This window comes from Hoplias malabaricus, chromosome 13 (assembly GCF_029633855.1).
Source record: "Hoplias malabaricus isolate fHopMal1 chromosome 13, fHopMal1.hap1, whole genome shotgun sequence".
Classification (NCBI taxonomy): domain Eukaryota; kingdom Metazoa; phylum Chordata; class Actinopteri; order Characiformes; family Erythrinidae; genus Hoplias; species Hoplias malabaricus.
In genome coordinates, this window is record NC_089812.1 from 14,675,587 (window position 1) to 14,699,351 (window position 23,765).

At 40.3% G+C, this 23,765-nt stretch overlaps 2 protein-coding genes across 3 annotated transcripts in view; one reads left to right on the plus strand and one right to left on the minus strand.

Annotated features, from left to right (window-relative positions):
- slc16a2 (solute carrier family 16 member 2) overlaps nt 1-14,381 on the plus strand; it is a 44,353-nt gene extending 29,972 nt beyond the window's left edge. The window contains exons 6-8 of one of the 2 annotated variants that reach the window (XR_010795154.1): nt 5,809-6,046; nt 6,234-6,364; nt 8,301-14,381. Coding sequence is in view for 1 of the 2 variants with exons in the window: in XM_066641749.1 (XP_066497846.1) it covers nt 5,809-6,029 (221 nt within the window). In the remaining variant the exon portion in view is untranslated. Of the gene's footprint in view, nt 1-5,808; nt 6,047-6,233 lie in introns of both variants that reach the window. The other variant, XM_066641749.1, reaches the window with a different exon arrangement.
- Nucleotides 14,382-19,731: 5,350 nt separating this feature from the next.
- Nucleotides 19,732-23,353, minus strand: LOC136664448 (uncharacterized). The gene is made up of 3 exons (XM_066641630.1): nt 21,858-23,353; nt 21,516-21,554; nt 19,732-19,852 (listed from the first exon to the last, which is right to left on the minus strand). Exons 1-3 carry the CDS (start codon nt 23,351-23,353, stop codon nt 19,732-19,734), a joined length of 1,656 nt encoding a protein of 551 aa, XP_066497727.1.
- Nucleotides 23,354-23,765: the final 412 nt, after the last annotated feature.

Below are 23,765 nucleotides of genomic sequence, written 5' to 3' on the forward strand. Positions count from 1 at the left end.
CACACACCTGCACAGTTTGGTCCATCATCAATTGTCACAAGATGCTGCCTAGAGGATGCTATTGACTAGATATTTTTGTGATTTTTTGACACTGAAGTATATTAAAGAGCTCCAGAAGCACTTGCTGTGTCTGATCCAATCATACCAGCACAATTTATAGAGCAGAGAAAATACCTGCTTTGTGGTTGCGTTCTGGGGACCTGACCACTGAAGAACACAGTGAAAGGGGTGTTCTTCAAGGTATGCAGTACAACAGATGGAGTACATTGTGTAATTGCACAACTAGAAAGTGCACCTTATTGATCAGTGGAGCTAATAAAATGAGGTATTTTTAATGTAATGGCTGATCAGAAGATATATAGGGTGTAATCCTTAGGACTTTTGTTGGTCTGTGTGTACTGTGTGTAAAAGTGGCCCAATGTTATGTTTTATTTTTCTTTTACTCATTTACACACTGAATATATCTTGCTTGCGCACTTTTCGGTTTCTTCTCTTGGATGAAAAGCTAGTTTTATTAAGAGACATTTGTGTAGGTATTTTTATTCAAGCGCTTACAGCAGAGCCTCTGTTATGAGTGACTGAAACAAAACTACAGGGTGAGATCTCTAAATACACCTCAGGACAAAGACTCAGCATGAATATTTGTTCAGCTTCCACGGCCCCCCTTTGGTGTTCTTCTAAATAGTTTTTTATGGCATGGTTATTACACAGTGTTTATGCTTCTTAGTTAAGTGGCTTCCTTTTCAAATAGGTCACATTTAATAAGCTGAAGGCTGAGTGCTTGTAGCTGGCAGAAAAGGAGGAATCTTTCCTTAACGACTAATTATTTGTAAATCATTCTTTCAAACTCAAATGGGTTCAGGCTACTTATATCTTCTTGGAAAATGAACCTCACTACCCATTACTCACACACTCTCACATGTGGTTTGCAGACTTTCAATCATTCATTCATTCATTATCTGTAAACACTTATCCAGTTCAGGGTCGCGGTGGGTGGAGTCATTGGGCGCAAGGCGGGAATACACCCTGGAGAACACACCACACTCCTCACAGACAGTCACCGGGAGGAAACCCACGCAGACACAGGGAGAACACACCACACTCCTCACAGACAGTCACCCGGAGGAAACCCATGCAGACACAGGGAGAACACACCACACACCTCACAGACAGTCACCCGGAGGAAACCCACACAGACACAGGGAGAACACACCACACACCTCACAGACAGTCACCCGGAGGAAACCCACACAGACACAGGGAGAACACACCACACTCCTCACAGACAGTCACCTGGAGGAAACCCACACAGACACAGGGAGAACACATCACACTCCTCACAGACAGTCACCCGGAGGAAACCCATGCAGACACAGGGAGAACACACCACACTCCTCACAGACAGCCACCCGGAGGAAACCCACGCAGACACAGGGAGAACACACCACACTCCTCACAGACAGTCACCCGGAGGAAACCCACGCAGACACAGGGAGAACACACCACACTCCTCACAGACAGTCACATGGAGGAAACCCACACAGACACAGGTAGAACACACCACACTCCTCACAGACAGTCACCCGGAGGAAACCCACGCAGACACAGGGAGAACACACCACACTCCTCACAGACAGTCACATGGAGGAAACCCACACAGACACAGGGAGAACACACCACACTCCTCACAGACAGTCACCCGGAGGAAACCCACGCAGACACAGGGAGAACACACCACACTCCTCACAGACAGTCATCGTAGAAAAAGAAATATGTCAAAGAATGAAAAAAAAAGCCATTTTAAAACAGATGTTTTTAGTATTTACTCAACTCTATCACAAAACTTATTGAATTTTGAAATTTAAATATTTATTTTTTTTTGAATATTTAAATATTTATTTTTGGCAATCTCAGATTTCCCCTGCACCCCCTGCATTTCCTTCACTAAGGAAGCATGGCGCACAGTTTGAACACCTCTGCCCTAGATTTATGTTTAGTTCTGGCAAAACTCAGAAGTGCTCTGGCAGTTTGTATGAACACTTCTTAAAAAAATCTTGGCTTGGCTGGCTCAGCTGGTGATATCACATTTCTTCTATTTACACAAAATGTCAGAGAAAATAAAACAAAGCAGTCTGGGTGGGTTTGAGTGTATAACATTTCCCCATCATTTTTCTGCTTTACAATTAGCTTACACTAAAGTAAAAAAAAGACAGAAAGACTTCTTACTGACACTTGCGCTGAACCTGAAGAGCCACAGCACCATTAATAGGGATGAGTTCAGACGAAACAGGAGTGAAGAGAAACTGACAGGGTTGTGGGGGAGGTAAATAGGCTGTGACCCTTGCAGCAGATTTTTTTTCTATGGCGTAACTATGGGAAACAAGAGCATTAGCATTCATATGAGCTCTGAATCTACAGCAGATATATCTGAAGGCAGGTGATTAGCAGCTAATAGAGCTTTGCCGTACTGCTGGTTTAAAATAGAAGAAACGCAGTGGCAAAGTAAAGTGTAAGGAGAGCAAAACATATGAAACTGTAAAGTCAGTGTAGATAGGTATAACAGTATATTGTGACATTGTGAAATCACAGTGAAAATGTGGCATAGTTAGCACAACGTCATTATGGACATTGTATTTATTATGATTATAGTCATTATTTTTCAGACTCAGGTACCAGGCAGCATAGGGGTAAACAAGTCCAATCCTGACCTTGGGTCACTGTCTGTCTCTGCATCTGTGTGGGTTTCCTCAGAACATTTAGTTACAGTATCATCTCACAATCCAAAAACACGTCGGTAGGTGGATTGGCGGTGGATTGTTTGGGTGAAATTGTATGTACGAGTGAGTGTGCGACACTTTGTCTAAGATATGTTCCTGCCTTGCACCTGTAGATTCCAGGTAGATTCCTGACCCACTGTGAACCAGACCAAGATTAAGCAGTTACAGAAGATGAATGAATGAATGGATGAATTGATGAAGGAATGAATGCAGTCTTCTGAATTCAGTATTTGTGCGGCGTATTTGGGCTTTGTGTACTCCAGCAGAGAGATTAAGGTTGAAGAGGCTCTTGGCTTGGATGTACACTTCTAGGAAGCACCTTTAATTGGTTTAGTCCTTCATTGAAAAGGTCACCCTGGAAAGACTGCATGCTTTTTATGGCTTGTTTCTAAGTAACATTTATACCACCTATATGTTTAAGATTGTAAACATTTGTGACCAAAGTTTGTAAAATGAATGAAAAAATTGCATCCCTCAAGCATGAATTCATGAAGGTAAAGCATCTACTGTAGCTGCATTGCCAGTCTCAGTGTTGTTGGATGAGCTGGAATAAGGCAAAAGAAATATACCTCATGAAACTAAAGTTTGGAAAAGTTATTCCCTGACACTTAGAGCACCGCCTGTTTCGGAGCATTGAAAGTAGTTAGAGCCTCTGGGGAGGGAGAACGTTAGAAGTGTTTGACTCTAGCGTATAAAGGAAGGAATCCATTGTCTTCAGAAGCCTGTCATGTGAAGGAATGCTCTTATTTATTCTGTGTGGTACTACCAGGAGTGTTTTGGATGGCAGATGGCAGACAATACTTGGCCTTGACAGAATGAGAGCCAGGAGAAATGGTGGTATTTAAGTAACAGATTAAAAAACCCTCTTAGGCTTTCTTTTTTTTTTTTTTTTTGGAGATGTGGCCTTTTCCATGAATTTAATTTCAGAAGTTCTGTGATAACAGCACAGAGAGGCCTTTAAAGGAGTGAAAAAAAGTCATTTTTTACTTTCACAGTGCAGCAGATAATTACTAAAGTGATTCATCTTCCGGCATTTTCCATCCAGATAGAGACTAAAACCTACCAAAAATGGAGGACTTCACATTTCTTGGGGTCTTGTTCATGAATGATGGGAAGTGGGATTATGAAATGAAATGTAAAATGTGAAATGTGCAATTATTTGCCATTGTACAACGAAATGTGTCTTCTGAGATTAACCCATCAGTGGCGTGAGACTGGCAAGTAAGTGCAGCAGCAGCAGTAAGGCTTTAATTATACCAGACCAAAGTGATAAAGAGGGAGCTGAGCCATACAGCAAAGCTTTTAATTCACCAGTGGATCTACATCCCTGCCCTCATCTATGGGCAAGAGCATTGGGTAATGGCAGATACAAGATACAAGCAACAGAAATGAGTTTACTCTGGCAGGTTGCTGGTCATACTTTCCGTGATAGTGTGGATCTGTGCATTCCAGGAGAAAGCTTCTCTTCCAGAGTTACTGCCCTGAAATACCATTGCCTCAAGTGGCATTTTTCCCAGTTCTCGAAACGAATAAAAATATATAATAAAAAGTTAATAGAAAAACATGAACTTTTTGATTTCAGAGTTTAAAGAGCAGGAAAATGAGTGACAAGCAGGCAGTGCTGTTCCCTTGATATGGTCCTTTTATGACATTATCTTTAATAATATGAATGCTTTATAATTAAAGTGTGTGGGTGATGTGTGGGTGTGTTTTATTCTTACTTTGCAGTTTGGTTATTTGACATTTATGTCTTGTTACTGAAGAATGAGTGTGTATCTGTGTGTGTTAGTGTGAGAGAATGAAAGCATATTTAAAACACAATTAACAACTTAATTAAAACACAGTTAATACGTTAAAATAATTTTATTCAGCCTTCTACCTGGCCACACTCTGCAGACCCTGTAGAGGATATGGAAACACACACACAGACACAATCCATAGGTTTATGGGTTCAGTAAGTCGGTGAGCTGGAAATAGATTTATTTTTGAGGGTAAATTCCAAGGCTCTGACTTTCACCTCAGTTTGCTGAGCCAATCATTGTAGCCTTTAGATGTTTTTCCTCGTCCTCCGTGACCCAGGGCTGCACTGGAGCTGTATTACACATTTTTGACAGATTTGGAAAATTTGGCCTTTTTTTTCAGGACTTCCCAGAACTTTGACTCCAGTTCCAGGACATTAGGATAATCCATGAGGCATTAAGTGCTCTTCAGAGAATTATTCAAAGCACTGGCGTCCCTAGCAATGCTTGTTTTAGGTTTAGGTTGGCTCTCATTTGATTATTGTTCCAGATACTTGGCAACCCTTCTGAAACCCCTGCTAGTACCTCAACACTGTCATGTTAATGCTCCATCCCCTGCTGCATACACTAGTGTCTTTAAAGTTTTAATGGGCCTTTGGATGTTTTACTGAAATTGAATTTTTATATCGCAAGCATTAGCATTTTAGTTTATGTGCAGTTTCGGCTTTCATTTGCATACATATTTGCATAATTTATCATCACTGTCAAATGAAATTTTCACACAGTCTGAGGGAGAGTCCTCAAATGATGTAGTAAACTAACATTTGACTAAATGCAGATGAATGTTTTTCATTGGACATCAGTCACGGTATGGCATTTATTTCCTTTAAAATTCATGTGAAGAAATGAGAGAAGCAATTTTTTTCTACAAACCAAGTAGGATCACATCCTCTTCTGTTTAGCAATATTTCAAACTGAAGTTTAGGATCTGCTCATTGTGTGAATTACACCATGCTGTTGCTTCAATGAAATAAATCTGACCCATGTGCCTCAAAGCAGAACACGTGCCTCTTAAAACACCTGTATCTGATTCTTTAGAATGAAGGTCCGGTGTTTTAAGTGTAGTGTGAGATTCAGATAACAGCAGTGTGTGGCTTGGACCTCCAGAGAGAAATTCAGGATGAGTCAGCATATATAGGGAAAAGGTCTCCATGTCCAGTGATATTTGTACCTTAATTACAGTATTAGCTTAATATGAGTTATGGCACCCAACCAACCTCTTCCTCTCACAGGTCTTCTTCATGACTACTTTGGGAACTACCATGTGGCGTTCTATCTGGCCGGTGTACCCCCCATTGTCGGTGGTATTGTGCTGTTTTTCGTCCCGTTGGTGTATCGCCGCCTTCAGAAGCAGCAGGCCGAAACCTCAGACCCCAGCACAGACCGGATGTTGAAAAACTGTACCAATGGAGACATGTTACCTGGATACACAGACATGGAGACACACATATGAGCTACACCAAGCCAGAGGTGGGTAGAGTACCATGATCCTTTGCAGCTATGGAGGAAAAGCACACAAGGGATTTGAAGTACTGGACTAAGAACACGGATGTTTTCTTGTTTCCTTGTGTGTGTGTGTGTGTGTGTGTGTGTGCATGGTTGAGCTTCACTGATATTCTCCTTCATCATATCGAATTTTTTCTCACTTTTAATCCAGGAGTAGAGACTATCAAAAACATCCCCAGCACCCTTTCTCCACCACACGCTGGGGGATTGTGGAAGACTTGGAAACCCCCTCCATCCTCTGCTGTGCCTCCGGAAGGGAGCTGAAAGATATACGCCTAGAAGGTTTGAGGCCCTGATAAAACATTTGAGAAAGAGTAAGCACCAGGTGGTCCCAAACACTAAGAGTGGCTTTGAATCAAAAGACAATCGAAGGCCTCTATGATTTTACCCAGGAGAGATTAGCTTCTCCACAGAAGAGAAAGAAGGGGTTGCTGTTTAGCAGAAGAGAATTTTTCATTCCCTCAGAACACTTGGACGACAGTTTTTCCTCTTCTGTAACTTCTTTGTATAATAATTTCATGTCTACACCTACTTTTAGGGATTTATTTCTACAAAACATGATGTTTTCCTGCTCCTGTGTGCTGAGGCTGTCCCAGTAGATCCTTCTCTTCTTCATGTAGCTTTCTCCCATGAACTGATAACCTCTAATGTGGTTTTGGGATTAGACAAAGCAACATTACAGGTACATTGCCACATTCAAACCTTAATGTTAAGTAAATCACTTTTTAATCCCTTGAAATAGGTCAACTTTCATAACTACAAAATGTAAATATTGGTTCTAGAACAATATTTGGCAACCACCTGATAAGTGCAGTTGAAGGGGTTAAAAGGAGATTTTCAAAGCAAACTCTTTACAGATCTATTACGAACCTTAGATAAGGGTTTTACTATGCAGTAACAAAACTGTTACACTGTGCCGATTTTTTGTTTTGAGAGCCAGTCAGTCAATTGAAACTCTTGGTGCCAGTGAGCTATGATTATAGCCTTATTTCATTATCGATGGGAACTACCATACTTCAGAATCTGTTCAGTGATTTATGACAAACAACACCAACAAAATCCTTCACAGGTCAGGAAAAATCACTGCAGTTGCATGAAGCGTGATTATTATGTAATTTTTGCTTGATTTTTATCAGCTTACCTTCATTCGTCGGCTGTAAACCGTAGCATAGCTCATATATTCTAGAACAGTTAAAGTGAATCTTGATAATGCTGAGAGTTCCTGTCTGTTCCTGACTTAAAAAAGGCATATAGAGCTGCTACTTTCTGTATCTGGGGAAACAAGATGTTAAAGTGTGTTTTAATGAAGCAACAGGGAGGAGGGATTGTGAATCACAATGCTGGGTTGGTTTATGAATGGGGATGCTGGGAATGATAGACAGGGTGATTCAGTAATGACACAGCAAAAATGTACAGGACATGGCTAGCTGCTGGCATTGAGATATTTTTAGTATTACTCAGAGTCCAAAGTGGACAGTATGTAGGTCAGTATTTCTTCTTTTTGGAAAGATTTGGAATCTCTTCAAGATGATTTTGTTTTGTCCTCTTCTAGCTGTTTTCTGTTTGTGTCTGGGTTTTATTTTACTATGACTACACAAATGTGAACATTAATCGGTCTGAAAAAGCACTGATCAACTTTCATTCATCCTACCCTTCATCATACCCTTCAGCCATATAGCCATTGGAAATTTTGTTGCCATTATAATCAGTGACAGATAATATCATCCGGTTCTGGGATTCAGATCATTAACTTTATTGACCGCTGTGATGCTGTCATGGATGTCTGAGTAGCGTTACAAGGTGAAATTTCTATGCAAATTTAGTTGTTGGAAACCTATGTGCAACTAAAATTCAGTATCCTGCACCTCACTTAAAACACGTTTTAAAAACGCTTCATAAAACATTTACATTTAGAGCATTTTGCATGCTTATTTCACAGATGTAGGTAAATGTATCATTAGGAGTCATGCCCAAGGACTCACTGATATAGCATAGTTTTACTTGCCTGAGCTGACACTTGAACCTCTGCCATGTGAATGTCAGTAGTTTTACCCACTATGCAACACCAGAACAGTCAAAATGTTGTAACACAAAGTGTCTGCACTAATAGACACAGAGAGGGCTTAATTTTCTGTTCTACTGCCCTCACACTGTACAAGTGCCCTCTTGTTCTGTGTATATAATCACTGTATTTTATGTTGCCTTCGTTTTTGTTCAGGATCTCTTGAGTGCAGCGCAGCTGCCTGAGCTTCAACCCAAGAAAACCGCTAGAGGGTCTGTTTGGATTCCATGTGCTTCATGGCTCTTGGGCAACCACACATCACCACAGCACTGGAAAATATGCAGAAATAATGTCTTGTGTAGAAACAATCACATTGAATAATGTGGTCATTGTAAACAATAACCAGCCTTAACTTTGACAGTATAGGTGCTAATCAACTGCTAAGGTTTTCTTGGTATTGTTAAAAAGTCATTCATTCAGAGCAGTGTCCAACATTTACCAGTTGATTTAAGATTAGATGAGCTCATACATACTTAGTAACACAAAAATCATTTCAGCTCATTGATTTCAGAGCTGCATGGAGGCGCACACAGCTCCAGGGTCCTGCGGTCATGGGTTCTGTCCTCACCTCAGGTCACTGTGTATCCGCAGTTTGGTGTGTTTTCCCCTTGTCTGCATGGGTTTCCTCTCACAGTCCGAAACCTCATGTTGGTAGGTGGATTGGCAGTGAGTGACTGGGTGAGTGTGTGGTGGCCTCTCCAGGGTGTGTTCTTGCCTTATGTCCTACTCAAGGTAGGCTGTGGATCCACCGCAACCCTGATCAAGATGAAGTGGTTACAGAAGTTGCATCTGAATTGAGGAATAATTGATTTCAAAATTAATGTTGTTCTGGTAGAATTCCAGAATACCATCCACTTTGGTAGCCTGCTGTATTTTGATCTATTAGGCTAGATTAATCAATTGGTAACATAAAAACAGACTTTATAAAGCCAGAAGGTAATGATGTAGGAACAGTGCTAGCTACGAATTAGGTGGAACTTTGGTTACTTTTTGTAGCTGTCAAGTTGCACACAAAATACATTTATTTTCAATTTGAAATCTATTTCACCTTGAATGAAATTTCACCTTGTAACACGAATCGTGGAGCTATGCATTTCCAAATAGGTTTGCTTTTTGCTGCATAGAAACTGCCTGGTCAAAGTTATGAGGAAAAACAACTAAACCAAACTGCCTCAGTATCCCCTCTTCAGGTTTATTCATGAAACAGTACTGATGTTCCTAAACCACTGGAACCACATACCTCTGGAGATGACTCTCTGAAAGGAAACGGATTAATAAGAGCTGTTTGAGAGAACGTTAAACGATGTTACTTAAAGTTTGACTGTGTCTGGCTTTGTCCAGTAAAGGATTACACTATATTTTCACATTGAAATATTGACACAGTTGGGGGAAAAAGGCTTTAAACCCTTTTTTTACATCTAGGAACAACACAAGGACACACATACCTCAGAAATCTACCTGCTATGATACATGTTTTCACTATTTAAGATTGTGGTGCACGTCAGCCATCTTGTGTGATTCACCTGCTAGGATTCAGTGAGCAGAATTTTGAGCCTCAAAGCTGATGATCCTCAATACGAACATCTCTCTTTCTCTCTTTCTTTCCCTTTGTTCTCTCCCTGTCTCTGCCTGCAATGAATTGTAATCAGTTCTGGCTGTGGGAAAACCCTGAACTGAGCCTCTGTGTTTTTACACTCTCTTATACTCAATTTTCTTTTTTTTTTTTTTCTTTTTTTTTATTTTTTATTTTTTTCTTTTTTTTTTACTGAGACTAGATGTAGTCATAGCCGTAGTTTCAGAGTTTTTCTGTAGTGCCATTTGTGTCTGGTGTGTGTGGATGTATGTGAGTGATCCCCAACAGCAGTTTCCATTTATAACCTGTCAAAACCTCAGGGATTGCACTTTGAGAGTTTTTACATTTCTGGATTCATCACATTCCAACCTCACAGAGCCAGTTTCGAGGCATCCTTGTCAGTGAATGCTACCATGGTACAGCTGCCATGTGCAGACTGGCATCTGAATGTTGGGTAACACTTTTCTGTAGCTCACCTTTAATAACGCTACAAAACACCTGCCTAAGCCTTGACAACTGGCGTAAATCCGTATAAACGATTATTCTAACGAGTGTCTGTTGTCATGGAGGCTGCTTCAGTCAAATGTAATGCTGACCAGGAAAAATAAAAGATATTAAAGATCTATTAAAGGCCTATTCAATTTCAGCAGAGTGCCTGTCTTTATTTTTGTGGTTTACCTGCCTAGCCACCAGAGATTTAGCATCACAAATATTGACAAATAACTAGGTAATTACTTAAAGGAACCTCCAGCAGTGCAGAATCGGAACCACAACAACGACAGCCATTCTTTCACAGAGTGCAGTATAACAAACAGCTTTTCTCAGGCACAGATTGCACTTACGCTGATACCATTTTTAATCATGTTCTTCATATTTCACACTTAATTTGTACTAGTTATAAAAACAAATATAATCTTCTAGTGCTCCTTTAAAGCTCACTTTATTGATTTATTAATCTATGAGATATCATTAAAGCCCTATGTCTTTTTGCCTCATGAACACTGACATACAGTAAAGTGTTACCGAATGTTATAAGTTATGACCTGTAAACGAATCAGTAAATTTACGTGAGATACAAACGTCAAGATGTAATATTTCCTTGTGCCATAAAATCAGCTGAGATATCCCCAGACCCATGCTACATTTGTAGTGAATGCTCCTTGTCACCATAGTTACAAAACGCTGCAACCCTAGCGCAGTTTGTCTTCCATAATTTAGCATAATGTAGTTTCCAGCCAAACTGAACTATACATGTGTGGATGCGGTTGTAATGTGTGCTCCTTATTTTCTTTCCCCAGCCCCTGTCTTTCATCTTCATCTGTTTCTGTCTAATACTGCAGATTGTGAGCATCTGATATATTAATTTTCAATGTGTGACAGAGCATTCAATATCTTAATGTGATTTCCCTCTCTCCTAAACACATTAGACTGGATTATTTTTTTCCCTTCCTCTTTCAATTAGCCCAATTGTTCACAAATTAAAATACAGTACCTGGCAAATGTCAAGACCACCCTTCGTTTTCTTAATTTTCACTCAGAATGGCTATTTAGTTCAAGCTGTTCATTTTTGAGGAGATATGTCAGGTGAGGGAGAAATAAAATCTAAAAGAACATGTCTACAGGTCTTTCCTTATTCCCACCTAATTGTTAGAGAATATAAAGACAATTGGACCCTTAACTACCAATTAAAACCTGACAGATCACCAGACTGGGGTGAACTCTCCGTCCTTATCCAGACGTTAGATTCCACAGCGTTTAGAGTTACTTGGACTATAAGAAGCAGTAAATACAACCAACTTCTAAGACTGACATTTTTTGAGACTTATGTGTAATTTGCTGTAGAAGGTTTCCACTTTTATTCTGATGCTGTGAAATGTATTAGCTGGCCATTGTGTTTGGAAATTAAACGATGGGTGCTCTCTCATTGTTGTATTGTACTGTAAAGACTTACAGACTAATATAGTTTAGGTTTAGTATACGTTTTTTAAATATATTTTCACATCAGAAGACATATTTCCTGATTAAAAAAAGTTAGCGTGTCTCTCTCTTCTCCTCTCTGTGAATATTTTAATTGATTGATGTGTATGGTTATGTTATATATTTTGAAGGAATAACTTACCCAAACATGCTAATGTAGCTAACAGTGAGCGGAAGCCTGTTAGCACTTGTATTATGCTAATTAGTGGCTGATTGTTTTGATTTATTGTTAGAAACATTAGCTTTTTTGGGACTGAAGTATTTCTGAAACGTTATATTTTCTTTCTGAATATAGCATTGTTAAATTCATTACGTTATGTACCAATTAGCCAGTGCATCTCCTCAGACACATGCTTAAAGATAAATAATCAGTTATCAGTAATCATTGATCTGAAAGCTCAATGGTCACTTGCATAAACATTGTGTATGAGCTATAGTTTGGGCTTTAGGGTTTCCCTTTACCCACGGGAAACTGCATTATTGTAAACTGAGTGTTAGGCTTTAGGGCTGGATCTGTAAATGGCTCCATACTCCCTACTTACTACACAGAAATAAGGGTTTATTACCCAATGAATGTGCTCGAAAGTGTCCCTAGGTGTGAGTGAATGTATGAGTGTGTGTCGCCCTGTGAAGGACTGGCGCACCCTCAAGGGTGAGCTCCTGCAGTGCACCCCGTGATTCCGGGTAGGCTCCGGACCCACCGCGACCCTGAACAGGATAAGAGGTTACAGACAATGAATGAATGAATGGTATATATTATTACAAAAGAACGCGGTTGTGCTGTTAATAAATAAAGGGTGTCTTTAGGTAGGTAGTCTTTAAGCAGGGAGGAGAAAACTGTTTGTGATACGGCCTGTATTCTAGCCCAGTTTTTCACAGGTTGGTTTTAAATCAATTCCTTAAGCTTTTAACGTAACTGCTTAAAATGTTTATGCAAGTGGCCTCAGGAGTCTGAAACAGTCTTTAAATCTCACCATCACAAACGGTGCCTGCTTTAAAAAGGGCCAATAGATCCTCACCATGTTATCAGCTGTTTTTATTGATTAATAATTGATTCATTAATTCATTAATAGTTGAATACCCTTCCACAGATCTGATGGACTTTATTATGTACTGCTACAACTGTACTGAGTGCAGAACCGTGTGTGTGTGTATACACACACAACATTTTATTTTTTTTAATCTTGTACATATTTTAATCACTCTATGCTAAACCTGTAGCTTTATGAGCACGTTGAGTTTTGCGAGTGTCTTTCTAAACCTGTTCTTTCGTAATTAAAGATATGATCGACTGTGATGATGATACTTCGAGGACTGAACACACATTTTGTAGGGCATTGGACAAGATTACAAATGTGTTTATAATGATGCTCCCAGAGCTACTCTTTAAAAACCTAAAAGGGTAATTTACTATTTACCTTTCACACCAAGCTTTGACTTTGCCACCCTGTGCTGCTGTTTCTTGTCTATGGCAACACTTTACCTAGGCAGCCACGCTCTTCTCTGTGTTAAAGGCACCTCAGTCGATGTCACCGGAGTGCCTGTCTGTTACTGTAGTTCACCTACCTACAGGTCATGCATCCCAAATCTCGACAAGTGAACGAGTGAATGCATTAGCAAAGATTCAACACACACGACCTCCCAAAGCCCAGTAGGTGAACCATGGTAACACAAACAGTTACTCCAGTATTTTAGCTATTTTGTACTGCCTATTGCGTCTTTAAGCCTGACATACATGGCCAAATGTTTGTAGACACCTACTCATCCAACATCATTTCAGAAATCAACGGTATGTATACAGAGCTCTTTCATTCCTCTTTGCTGCAGTAACAGTTCCTACTCTTCATGGAATACTTTACCCTAGGTTTTGGCAGTACATTTCTGTGTGCACTTGATGGCATTCAGCCATGAGAACATTAGTGAAGTCCGGTACTCATGTTGGATGATTTATCCTAGACAGCAAATACCACTTCATCCCAGATGTTTTGGATGGAGCTCTATCACTCCACAGTGAAGTTCACCTGCTCCACAGCCTGAAGCTGAGAGTGGCTTTATTCCCCTCGGCTGGTCTCTTGGCGCAGGGCATGGCGACCACAGGGTGTGCAGAGTTCAGTGTCTGTATCCAAAACAATGGGTGCGTCTAATGTGGTAGGATTTGCTAATTGTTAGGGGTGTCTACACACTTTTGGACATGTAGTGCAACAGTAAAATCGTGTGCCCAGAGCTATGAATCCGAACATAAACTGTCCTAAGGATGGCCGGACCAGGTTTGCTTCTTTAAAGCAATATTTATGGTGGAGTTTAATCTACAGGAGTAATTACAGCCGGACACAAGGACAGAATCAAATAAATATTTAATCTGTTTCAAGTGTTGCCTTATTTTCTTGTAATGTCACTTTGCACGTCTCTTTTAAAAGCCTCCCTTTCTATATCTACGTTTTTGTGTCTGTTTCTCATTCCTTCTGCGATGAATTCAACACGAATTAAAAGGATTAAAGTTATGCTGCTAGATCCAAGGAGTTTTGTGTTCATGTGAATAGTACTTTTGATCATCATGTAATAAACAAATCTGTTTCTCATTTGTTTCCATTTTGTATGTAATAACGCAGTAAACGTCACACACGTTTCTTCCTGTTAACGATTTCTCCTTTAATTTTTTTTCTTTTTTGCATTTGTGTTGCAATAATATGACGTAGAACTATTTTGTCACGTCAATAAAATAATATTTCTCTTATATTTGTCTCAAGACTGATAAAAGAGTTCATTAAACGTGCTCAATTCAATACAATTCAATGTAAATCACTGTAATTAAGCTGAGAGAATAGATAATGAATAGATAATGCTCTATGCTTATTGTGAGGCCACAATCACACTACTGAAGTCATGGAACTGATGTTGGATGATTAGTTCTGGATCACCAACCCCACTCCAACTTATTCCAGAGGTGCTGGATTGCTCTAGCACAGCTGCTCCAGAGGAATTATACAAGCTGTGTGCATATTACAACATTAGTATCCACATTTGCTGCTAATTTTAGCTTTATTTCAAATAATTGTGAGTGTTTTTACACACTTTTGGATATATATAGTGAACATGGAGGGGAATTCAACACTTGAATTATCTACAGAAGAGTCAGAACTGTCCCATAACTGGGTGGAGGGCCCAGCTGGTCAGTGGTGTTCATGTGTGACCTACTTTCCTAAATGACCTACAAAAAAACAACAACAACACACACACGGGAGTGGCCAGTGTCAGAAAGACATTGATTGGCTCCATCCTCAGTATCTCCATAATCCCAATATAATGCATGATATAAATTTATAAACTATTGTTTCTACAGCAAGAATTTCACTCTTCCATCTGGAGACCTGTAGTGTGTTTTCTATATATTTCAAAGCTGTATTTGGGTGCATGAGCCTTTATTTCAAGCCCTGAATAGGACATTATGTAGGTAATATGGAGTAATTTGAGATACAGCCGTTATTTTTATTTTAACACCCGTATTCCGCAGAAACCTCGACCCACTCTAAGACAGGCTTATGATTGGCTTTCAGTGCAGAAGGCGGGAAGCGGGGAGCCAATCGCATGCGCGCAACAGGTACATTATGATAACGCCACCTGTTCTCTACAATAAAAAGACTTCACCACAAGAGGGCGCCACGGTTCTGTTCAACAAAAGGCCTAATAGAAATGTGGTCAAAACGTTGTAAATTGTAAAGTTATTTATGTTTAATACTTAATTTTAGTACCTACATATTTGTCTATCTTTATTTTAGGTATCTTTGAATAGATTGATGTGTATGGACATTTGTCCAACATTTCTTCTGAAACAAAGGGTCTTTTTCATTCATTCATTCATTATCTGTAAGCACTTATCCAATTCAGGGTCGCAGTGGGTCCAGAGCCTACCTGGAATCATTGGGCACAAGGCAGTCACCCGGAGTGGGAATCGAACCCACAACCTCCAGGTCCCTGGAGCTGTGTGACTGCGACACTACCTGGTGAACCACCGTGCTGCCCTGAAACAAAGGGTATCAGTTGGTAATCTGTCCTCTTTTACACAGTAGCAGCTTCTACTGTTCTGCAAAAGTTGAATGGTAGATGTTGGAATAGTTCTGGAAATATGTGATTGTATTCAGCCATGTTAGTGAGGTCAGCGAGATATGCTACTTAGCTTAGCTCTTGACCCACACATCATTCCAACTCAAACTTTACGGCGTGGAGCTCCATCCCACAAGAAAACACAGTTCCAGTGCTCTACGGCATAATACAAAGGGACTTAATACTCTTTCGGTAATTTCCCATTTTTTAAACAGCAAATCAATTTTACAAATGGCTGCCAAGAGTCATGCTAATTTATTAAAACATTTAATTTAGCCTTTTAAATATTTACAATGTTGAAATGTAGATTCATCGCTCAAAGAAAGCTTTGTAGTACTTTCATTTTGATGAGCGTATAGTTCTGTAACTGAATAAGTCTTTACCATAGTATTCACAGTTTCCCTTAAAGGGGAACTTAAGTGGTGTTTAAACATTTCCGCCTAATTCGTTAATGTAAACGATGCATTTTACAGAGGTTTCATGTGAAATGCATAGTTTCAGAGAAAGAGCCGAGTTACCACAGAGACGTACTTCCTTAGTAAAGCTCTCGATTTCAGGGAACATGCTGGATTTTGTCCATACAGATGAAATTGTTTAGCCATATAGTGTATAATACATTAACACTGGTATTTATGGCATTTGCTCTGATACAGAATGGCTTGCCATTTTACACATACGACAAATGTAGCGTTAAGAGTTTGGCCCCAGGGCTGTTATAGGGCCAGCTATGACGTAATAGTTAGAGAAACAGGCTTGTGTCCAGTTCTGTCTGCTCGACTGGCAGGAAAATTTGGACGGCCTGGGGAGGTAAGGAACCGTGCTCTCTCCCCCCTAACTAAAGGGGTTTTGAGCAAGACACATGACCCCCAAAGCCTTTGTGGGTGCTGGGTTAGCTTCCCCCCACTCTGTGTGTTTGTGTTCACTGCCACTGATGACAAAAGCACATTTACAGTACGGTTGTCCGGGTCAGGAATTCAAACTCGTCATATTTCTTTCTTAGAGAGTAGACATATGTTTCCAGTCACCCTCATACTTTAAAAGAACTCACTCACTCATGTACTTAAATGTCTTTCTATAGAATGTGTGTATCTGCTTAATGACTCACTGATGATTTCCATGTGTAAAATGTGTTGTGTCATTTGGTAAAGCTTGAGAATTGCTGCACCAGCCACTTTCCTGAGGAAGAATTGGCTGCTCAATGTACCTGGGGTGATTCTGTGAAAGTTGCCATGATTTCAGCAGCTAAATTTAGAAATGTGGTTTTAGGAAACACTATAAACCACTTCCTACGGTGAGTATAGAGTATAGATATATGGAAATTATTCCAGATGAAGTCACTGAGCTCTGTGGGGGAGGTGCCTAGGCTACGTTTAGTCAATGGATGATTCACATATGTCATATAAAGCATTATTCACAAGTTACTCATTTTTCTTTATTTATTCTTTAAAAGACTACGGAGTAGTCCACACGGATCTGCCAGGTCTGAGTCTCAGTCTGAGTTAATGCCAGTAGCAGCAAGGAGATGATGTAAGGATGTGGTTGATAAAGAAAGGAAAATTCTCTATGTTCCCCTTGTTAGGTGCAACGTAAGACATTCCTCAGTTGATATATGGTTTCCTTTCTGAGGAAAAGCTTTTATTTAACCAAGAACATTAGTGAGGTCTGTACTCATGTTCGATGATTAGGTCTGGATCCAAAATATTAAGGCATTAACTGATAATTCACCACTGCTCCACAGCCCAGAGTTGGAGTGACTTATACTCTGTTGCTTTAAATGCTCAGGTTTGTTCGGTACAGTAGAGACTGATAAAGCACACTCCAGGAGTCACATTCCAGTGGGATAACTCTAGGGAAATTATCTCAAACCACAAAAGACAAACCACAAGTATAACCTCATCTGTGGAATCCTCGAGTCCTTCTCATCTCCTCTCATCGTCTCCATGAGTTAGTCAGGCTGCTTCTATTTGTCTACCAGTCTCGGCCACAGCCAGTCACATTGTCCACTAAAGCAGATGTCCAAGCAAAATATCTTGGCTACGTGATGTGTGTGGAACACTTACCTGAAGCCAAACAGCTCCCACTTACTGCTAAGAATTCACCTTGTACATTAATTCTGTTGAGTCACGCTCCGATGAGACATGGAAAGTGAAACACACTGAGACATGATGTGTAAATGAGTCGAAAAGACCCAAGTTTAACTTGCTCATTCGTTACGTTCAGGGAAAACATGCACAGTGATCGGTACTAGTGTATCAAGCACCTGTAGTCCTTTAACTGGCTGCAGATGAAGCTTCCAGGCACAAATTTGCCAAAAGTGTCTTCTGAAATAAAGGGTATCTACAGGAATTCTGTCTCCTTTTTAGTTTAGTACCAGATTTCCTTAACCAAGTCTAGAGATAGCAATCCGTTGCCAATATACAATGGCAATTGTTGCCTAGAAGGGCCTCAGACCTGTGCTGTGGAGCTGTGGATGAGTGAAACTTCATGCTTTAGAATTACAAAGCTCCCTCTAGTATATTTGGATTGAGTTGGAGTGGTGTTTTTGATCCAGAACTAGTCCTCCATCATCAGCATCTAACCTCTCTAATGTTCCTACATCAAACAAATGTCTCCTCTGAACAGTAGACATTGTTACTGCAGCAAAGGGGGTTATAATCTCTGTTAAAACCCTTCATTTCAGAAGAAATGCTGTATAAGAAGGTGTAGACAAAGAGTGCAGCTTCCAACGTAAATCTCAAATGGAGCGTAGTGAATTAATTTAATTGCATTGAAGGGATTAAAAATGAATCGTGTTAAATTGAACTCATTTTAAATTCATGTGTTCGGAGAAGTGTGAAACAACTTATAATGTGTTGCAGGGTGAAATAAACATCAGATGTGAAGGTGCTTTAAGTACTGCTTAGCAGTTCTGTTTAAAAATGCTCATCATACGAGTTACAGACCTCCACACACTTTCAAAATATGACGTTACAGAAAAACTAATAGAAAAGTGGATATTAAAACCTGTGTCAGTTATTGATAGGCAAGGTTGAAGTGATGACTGTTGTGGAAGCATTTAGAGCATCAAGTTAATAGCCTGGGAACATTGTGTCTGCTACTCTGTGCCAACTGTTATCTAACATCCTGTGTGGTCTGACTCGGTCAGTAGTCCACCACATTTTTTACTGAAACAGTTTTTTTTCTGGTTATTTCCTCTACGTGTTCAGTCTTAGGGTGTTTTCACAGTTACCTTGTTTGGTCTCGACTTTCTGACTTTTCCGTTTGGTCCGAGCCAAAATATCAGATGTGGAAGGTGCCTCGGACCATGGTTCGGTCCAAAGAACCAAAGTTTGGCCCGACCAAAAGAGGTGGTCTCGGTCCGGATCAAACGGGACCATGGTAAAGTGTGTAAAGTTCTTTAGTTTGCTCATTAAACTGCAGTGAAACCAGGATTTACCAGATCAAATGTATACAGTGTAACAAAAACACAAACCTTGGTTCGGACCTTGGTACAGACTTTCAGGTTTCCCCAAATCATCCTAAGACATAAGACTCGTAGGTGGTAGAGTAAGCCTCAGTAGAGACTGAAAACACTCGCTCCTTGTTAAAATGATCGTAACACTAAGATGTTTTTAGGGAAACAATTCCAAGAGGCCCATAAAGACAGAGGCTCTACTAGATAAATTTGACTTGGTTTACAGCAGGTGTTGTGTGGGGTAGACATGGGCCGACTGTTGATTTGGCCCAGATTTGTTTTGTTGCACAACACACCTGTTATCTGGATGGGATCTGTGGCTGAGTTGTAGCTGCCAAACTGAACCCAAGCAATTGCCATCATTTAAGGCCAAATGTGGGCCATAACAGAACTGCAGATGTGCCACATTTGGGTCAAGCATTCACTGCTATTTGTTTAAGCTTCATAAATTATGAAAAGGTTAACTCGAACCATGAAACAGATTATGTCAGCATTATAATCTGACCATGCATCAGCAAGTAATCCAGTTCAAACATGTCCTCAAGTCCCACTTTGTCAAAAGGCCAGTTTATAATCATCAGCACCCTGCGTTTACTCAGTGACCTAAGAGCGATATGAAGAGGGAAAGCACAACATATGTTTCTGTTTGTCTTGTTTTGTTTTGTTTTTTTTTAAGTTGCTTCTGTTTAGGTTCAGATAACAGGTTACGCACGGAGAGAACAAATCTCTTCCGCAGAGGGTTCTGGTTTGGGACTTCAACTCTCTCTTCCTCTCTCACAAACAAGCCCACCAGAACACTTCCTTTCACGCCACAACTGATAACAAATGTCAATTTCAATGTCAATGGTATCTTTGTGAGAGTGTGGAAATAGTATTTCTATCTTTCAGTTCTTCATTCTCACACAAACACACTCAAGGAGCTTCTGCTGCATGTCAGGCCACCACTACAAACAAGAGTATGCTCTATGACTTGGTAAAATCAACAGTTATTTAATGAAAATATATAAAACATGCTATTAGAACAAATGTTTCTTAAATGATTACGGGTTTGGACACATGGATGTAGGAAAAACCTTATGTTGGTATAGGACCTTTACATTATATGCAGGTTTTTTAAGCTGGTTATAGGGGATAATATTAATATAATGTAAATATATATATAATTCATTCATTCATTATCTGTAACCGCTTATCCAGTTCAGGGTCGTGGTGGGTCCAGAGCCTACCTGGAATCATTGGGCACAAGGCGGGAATACACCCTGGAGGGGGCGCCAGTCCTTCACAGGGCAACACAGACACACACACTCACCCCTACGGACACTTTTGAGTCGCCAATCCACCTACCAACGTAGGACTGTAGGATGTTCCCCATGCTGACACGGGGAGAACACACCAACTCCTCACAGACAGTCACCCAGAGTGGGAATCGAACCCACAACCTCCAGGTCCCTGGAGCTGTGTGACTGCGACACTACCTGCTGCACCACCGTGCCGCCCTGAATATATATATATATATATATAGGTGCCATCTAAACAGATCACAGTCTGAAGCTTCTCCTCTGCTGTGGTATGTTCTGAAACCGTTTTGACACACAGATGTTTCATCAGCTCTCTGAGTCTGGTTTTTAGGGTTTTTTTTGGGGTTTTTTTTACACAGAACAGATAGTTTCAGTTTAATATTTAGCCTGTGGTGCCTTCATTACATTTTTGATAAAATTACATGAATCAAAACTAGTTTTAACGCACAAAAATTTTAATAAAATTCATAAAGTGATTTCCTAAAAGTAGGAAAACTATGGTATATCAGTTACAGGCCTCATGCAAAACTCTTAGGTTACCTCTGGAACATGATAATTTGTTCAGTGTAATAACATCTGTCATATGGTTCAAACCATGCAAAAAATAAAAAAAGTAAGATTACGGATTTTCTGCTGCTGGGGCTCTCCCTAGTCCACTTAATTTTTATTGAACTGTACTGAAATCAAAGGTGAAATCAAAGCTTCCTTAATCTTGACTGATCTGAGAGAGATATATAGTAGAGAGAGAGAGAAAGAGATTGCAATATTTCAGCACCCTAGGAAAGTCTTGCTTAAGTATGTGTTGTCAGAGGAAGGACATTAGTAAATCTTACCTATCCTCTTAAAAGTATTAGGACATTTAAAGGACAGCCCAGAATTGAACAACAAGCCTTTAACTCATTGTCTGTTACAAGATAGTTAAGCAGATCATGTTGTTTTATATTTAAATTAAAATACACAGCACCCACCCCAGCTTGTGGCTCATCATATTTCTGTAGACCATGCACCTGATACAAAGAGGATTACATGCACACAACACACAATATGATAACCAAGCTACACCCACAGTATCCCTAGGGGGTGCTGTATGTAACCAAGACTGTAACCAATACAACGGTTTAAGTCAAATATGTTTAGTAAGATTTAAGTGAAATTAGGTAAGTGCTCCCTCTTTACTTTCCTAAGGCAATCAGTATATTATTTAGAGTACATTTTCTTTCTCCCAAGGCAGGGTACAAGCTTCCACAATGGGGGGAACATTAAATAAAGCAAGAAAACGAGAGATTAGCGAATTGTCAGTAAACAAGAACCGAGCCTGAACTCCTGGAGCAATTCCCATAGGAGACTGGTATTCGTAGATGAGATAATCTTTAGATTCATCTTCCTCCTCCCCCACCTCCAGAAAGTTGGAGACCCACTGATAGTGGTAATAGTTGTTGTCATCATCCTCTTCACTGGCGTAGAATCCAACCCATGAATGGGAGAACTCCTCTTTCCAGTCTATGAAGGACTTCTGTATGTAGAGCCGGGTGCAGGCGTAGCCACCTTTGGTGAAGAGCTGTAGGCTGGCATCGTAGCCGCTAAGGTCAGAGGGAATGATTCTGTTGGCACTGTCAAATTCGGTCCCTCTCCAGATTATAGAATAACGTATTCCCATCAGTCCTGGCTCGTTGACGAACTTGTAGACAATCAGTTGGGGTTGAAGTCCATTCTTTAACTCTTTCAAAGTGTTTATGGATCCTGATGTTTGGCCTAGAAGGGGAATGAAACCAAGAAAATCTAACCCAGAATCACTTTTTACAATTATTAATTCAGGGTTCATTTTGATTAGGTTTTTGGGAAGTCCTTGCCAGATGAGTCTTGCGCAACCATTTGGTGTAGTTCTCACCTCCAGCTTTACCACACTGTGGCCTTCACACAACGTCTGATGGTCATCTACAGAGCGTTTCCTGTGAAAGATGTCACTCGATGAGCAGGCCCAGATTTTCTTGTGGATGTCAAATCTAGCATCCACATCATACCCCGCCAAACTCAGAAACCATCTCAGATCCTGTTTGGCAAAAATGGTCTTGAGATGTCCTACTCTTTTCATGTGATCTAGGAAGACCTCTTTGTTCAGGGTAAGTCTGGGATCTTGTGGGTGCACCTTAGCTACGTCCAGAGGGTAACGGTCATATTCATCCTCGGATTTAACAGCTTGATGCGACTCAAGAGATTTCCTGAGAGCCTGGACTTGCTTCAGGAGATCAAGGCTGATCTCGTAGGTCTGATCTGGGTCATAGATCCTTCCGTGTTCTGTGTTCACTTCTTGTGTAACGAACACTTTGTCTGCTGTCGTTGGTCTGCTCTTTTGCACTCGAACCACAATCCGATCCAAATCCCTGTTCAGATCTTCTGGGAAGTTGTGAAAGTCTTGGGTGATGTAAGATGGCATCTGCGAACGAATGGTCACTGATTGCAGACTTCCCACTGAATAGTATACTCTGTTCATGGACTCGTTAAGGCATGGAAGTGCTCTTCTCTCCCCATTCCCTCCAGGAGAAAAGACAAGACTGTTCTTGTAGAGCTGAAACCCATAGTCCGTCTGAGCAGGGTTGAACCGAAGACGCAAGAAGTCTTCACCTGGATGGAGAGACACTTGGTTGGCGAACCAATATATCAAAAGAAGACCATGCCGAGGGTACTTCTCCCCAAATCCATTTATTTTCAGACTCTTAATGTTGCGGAAGCTGCGGAGCTCTGTGTCACAAACGTGGGCAGAAACGAGAGAAATTAAGAGGCTGCAAAAAAGTCTCCTGCAATCCATGACAAGATACTCAAGACTAAATGTTATTAAATCAAAAGAACTGCCTCAGTTGAAGTTGAAGTGAGCCTTAACTGGAAAACAAAGCAATAACCTGCTGATTAGGTGAACTCCCACATTCCAGGTGTTTGTTCATGTGGAAGTTGGCATGCCTCCGTTTGTTTTGGCATATTCAGTTGTGGGCAGGGATGCAAAAGCATTGCAATGATTAGTCGACCTGTTTTTCTTTTGCTGCAGAAACACTGGCATGTGATTTATAAACACAATAGCAAGCTCCAATAATAAACATGATTTATGATGTGAACATGGTTTTTTTCCAAATGTGAATGACAAGCTTTCCTTTGGAGGCAGGTCAAACCAAACATGATAAGTATTCATATATGTGTGCCTTAGCTTTTGTGGACACCTGGACAAC

Bases quoted from the DNA above. Each gene is read 5' to 3' on its own strand.
- LOC136664448 (XM_066641630.1), bottom strand. From the start codon at position 23,353: ATGGATTGCAGGAGACTTTTTTGCAGCCTCTTAATTTCTCTCGTTTCT. The intron at 21,555-21,857 runs GTTCTTGTTTAC...TCTTTGTATCAG, and splicing joins GCTCCAGGAGTTCAGGCTCG to GTGCATGGTCTACAGAAATA. The intron at 19,853-21,515 runs GTGGGTGCTGTG...TATCGCTCTTAG, and splicing joins ATGATGAGCCACAAGCTGGG to GTCACTGAGTAAACGCAGGG.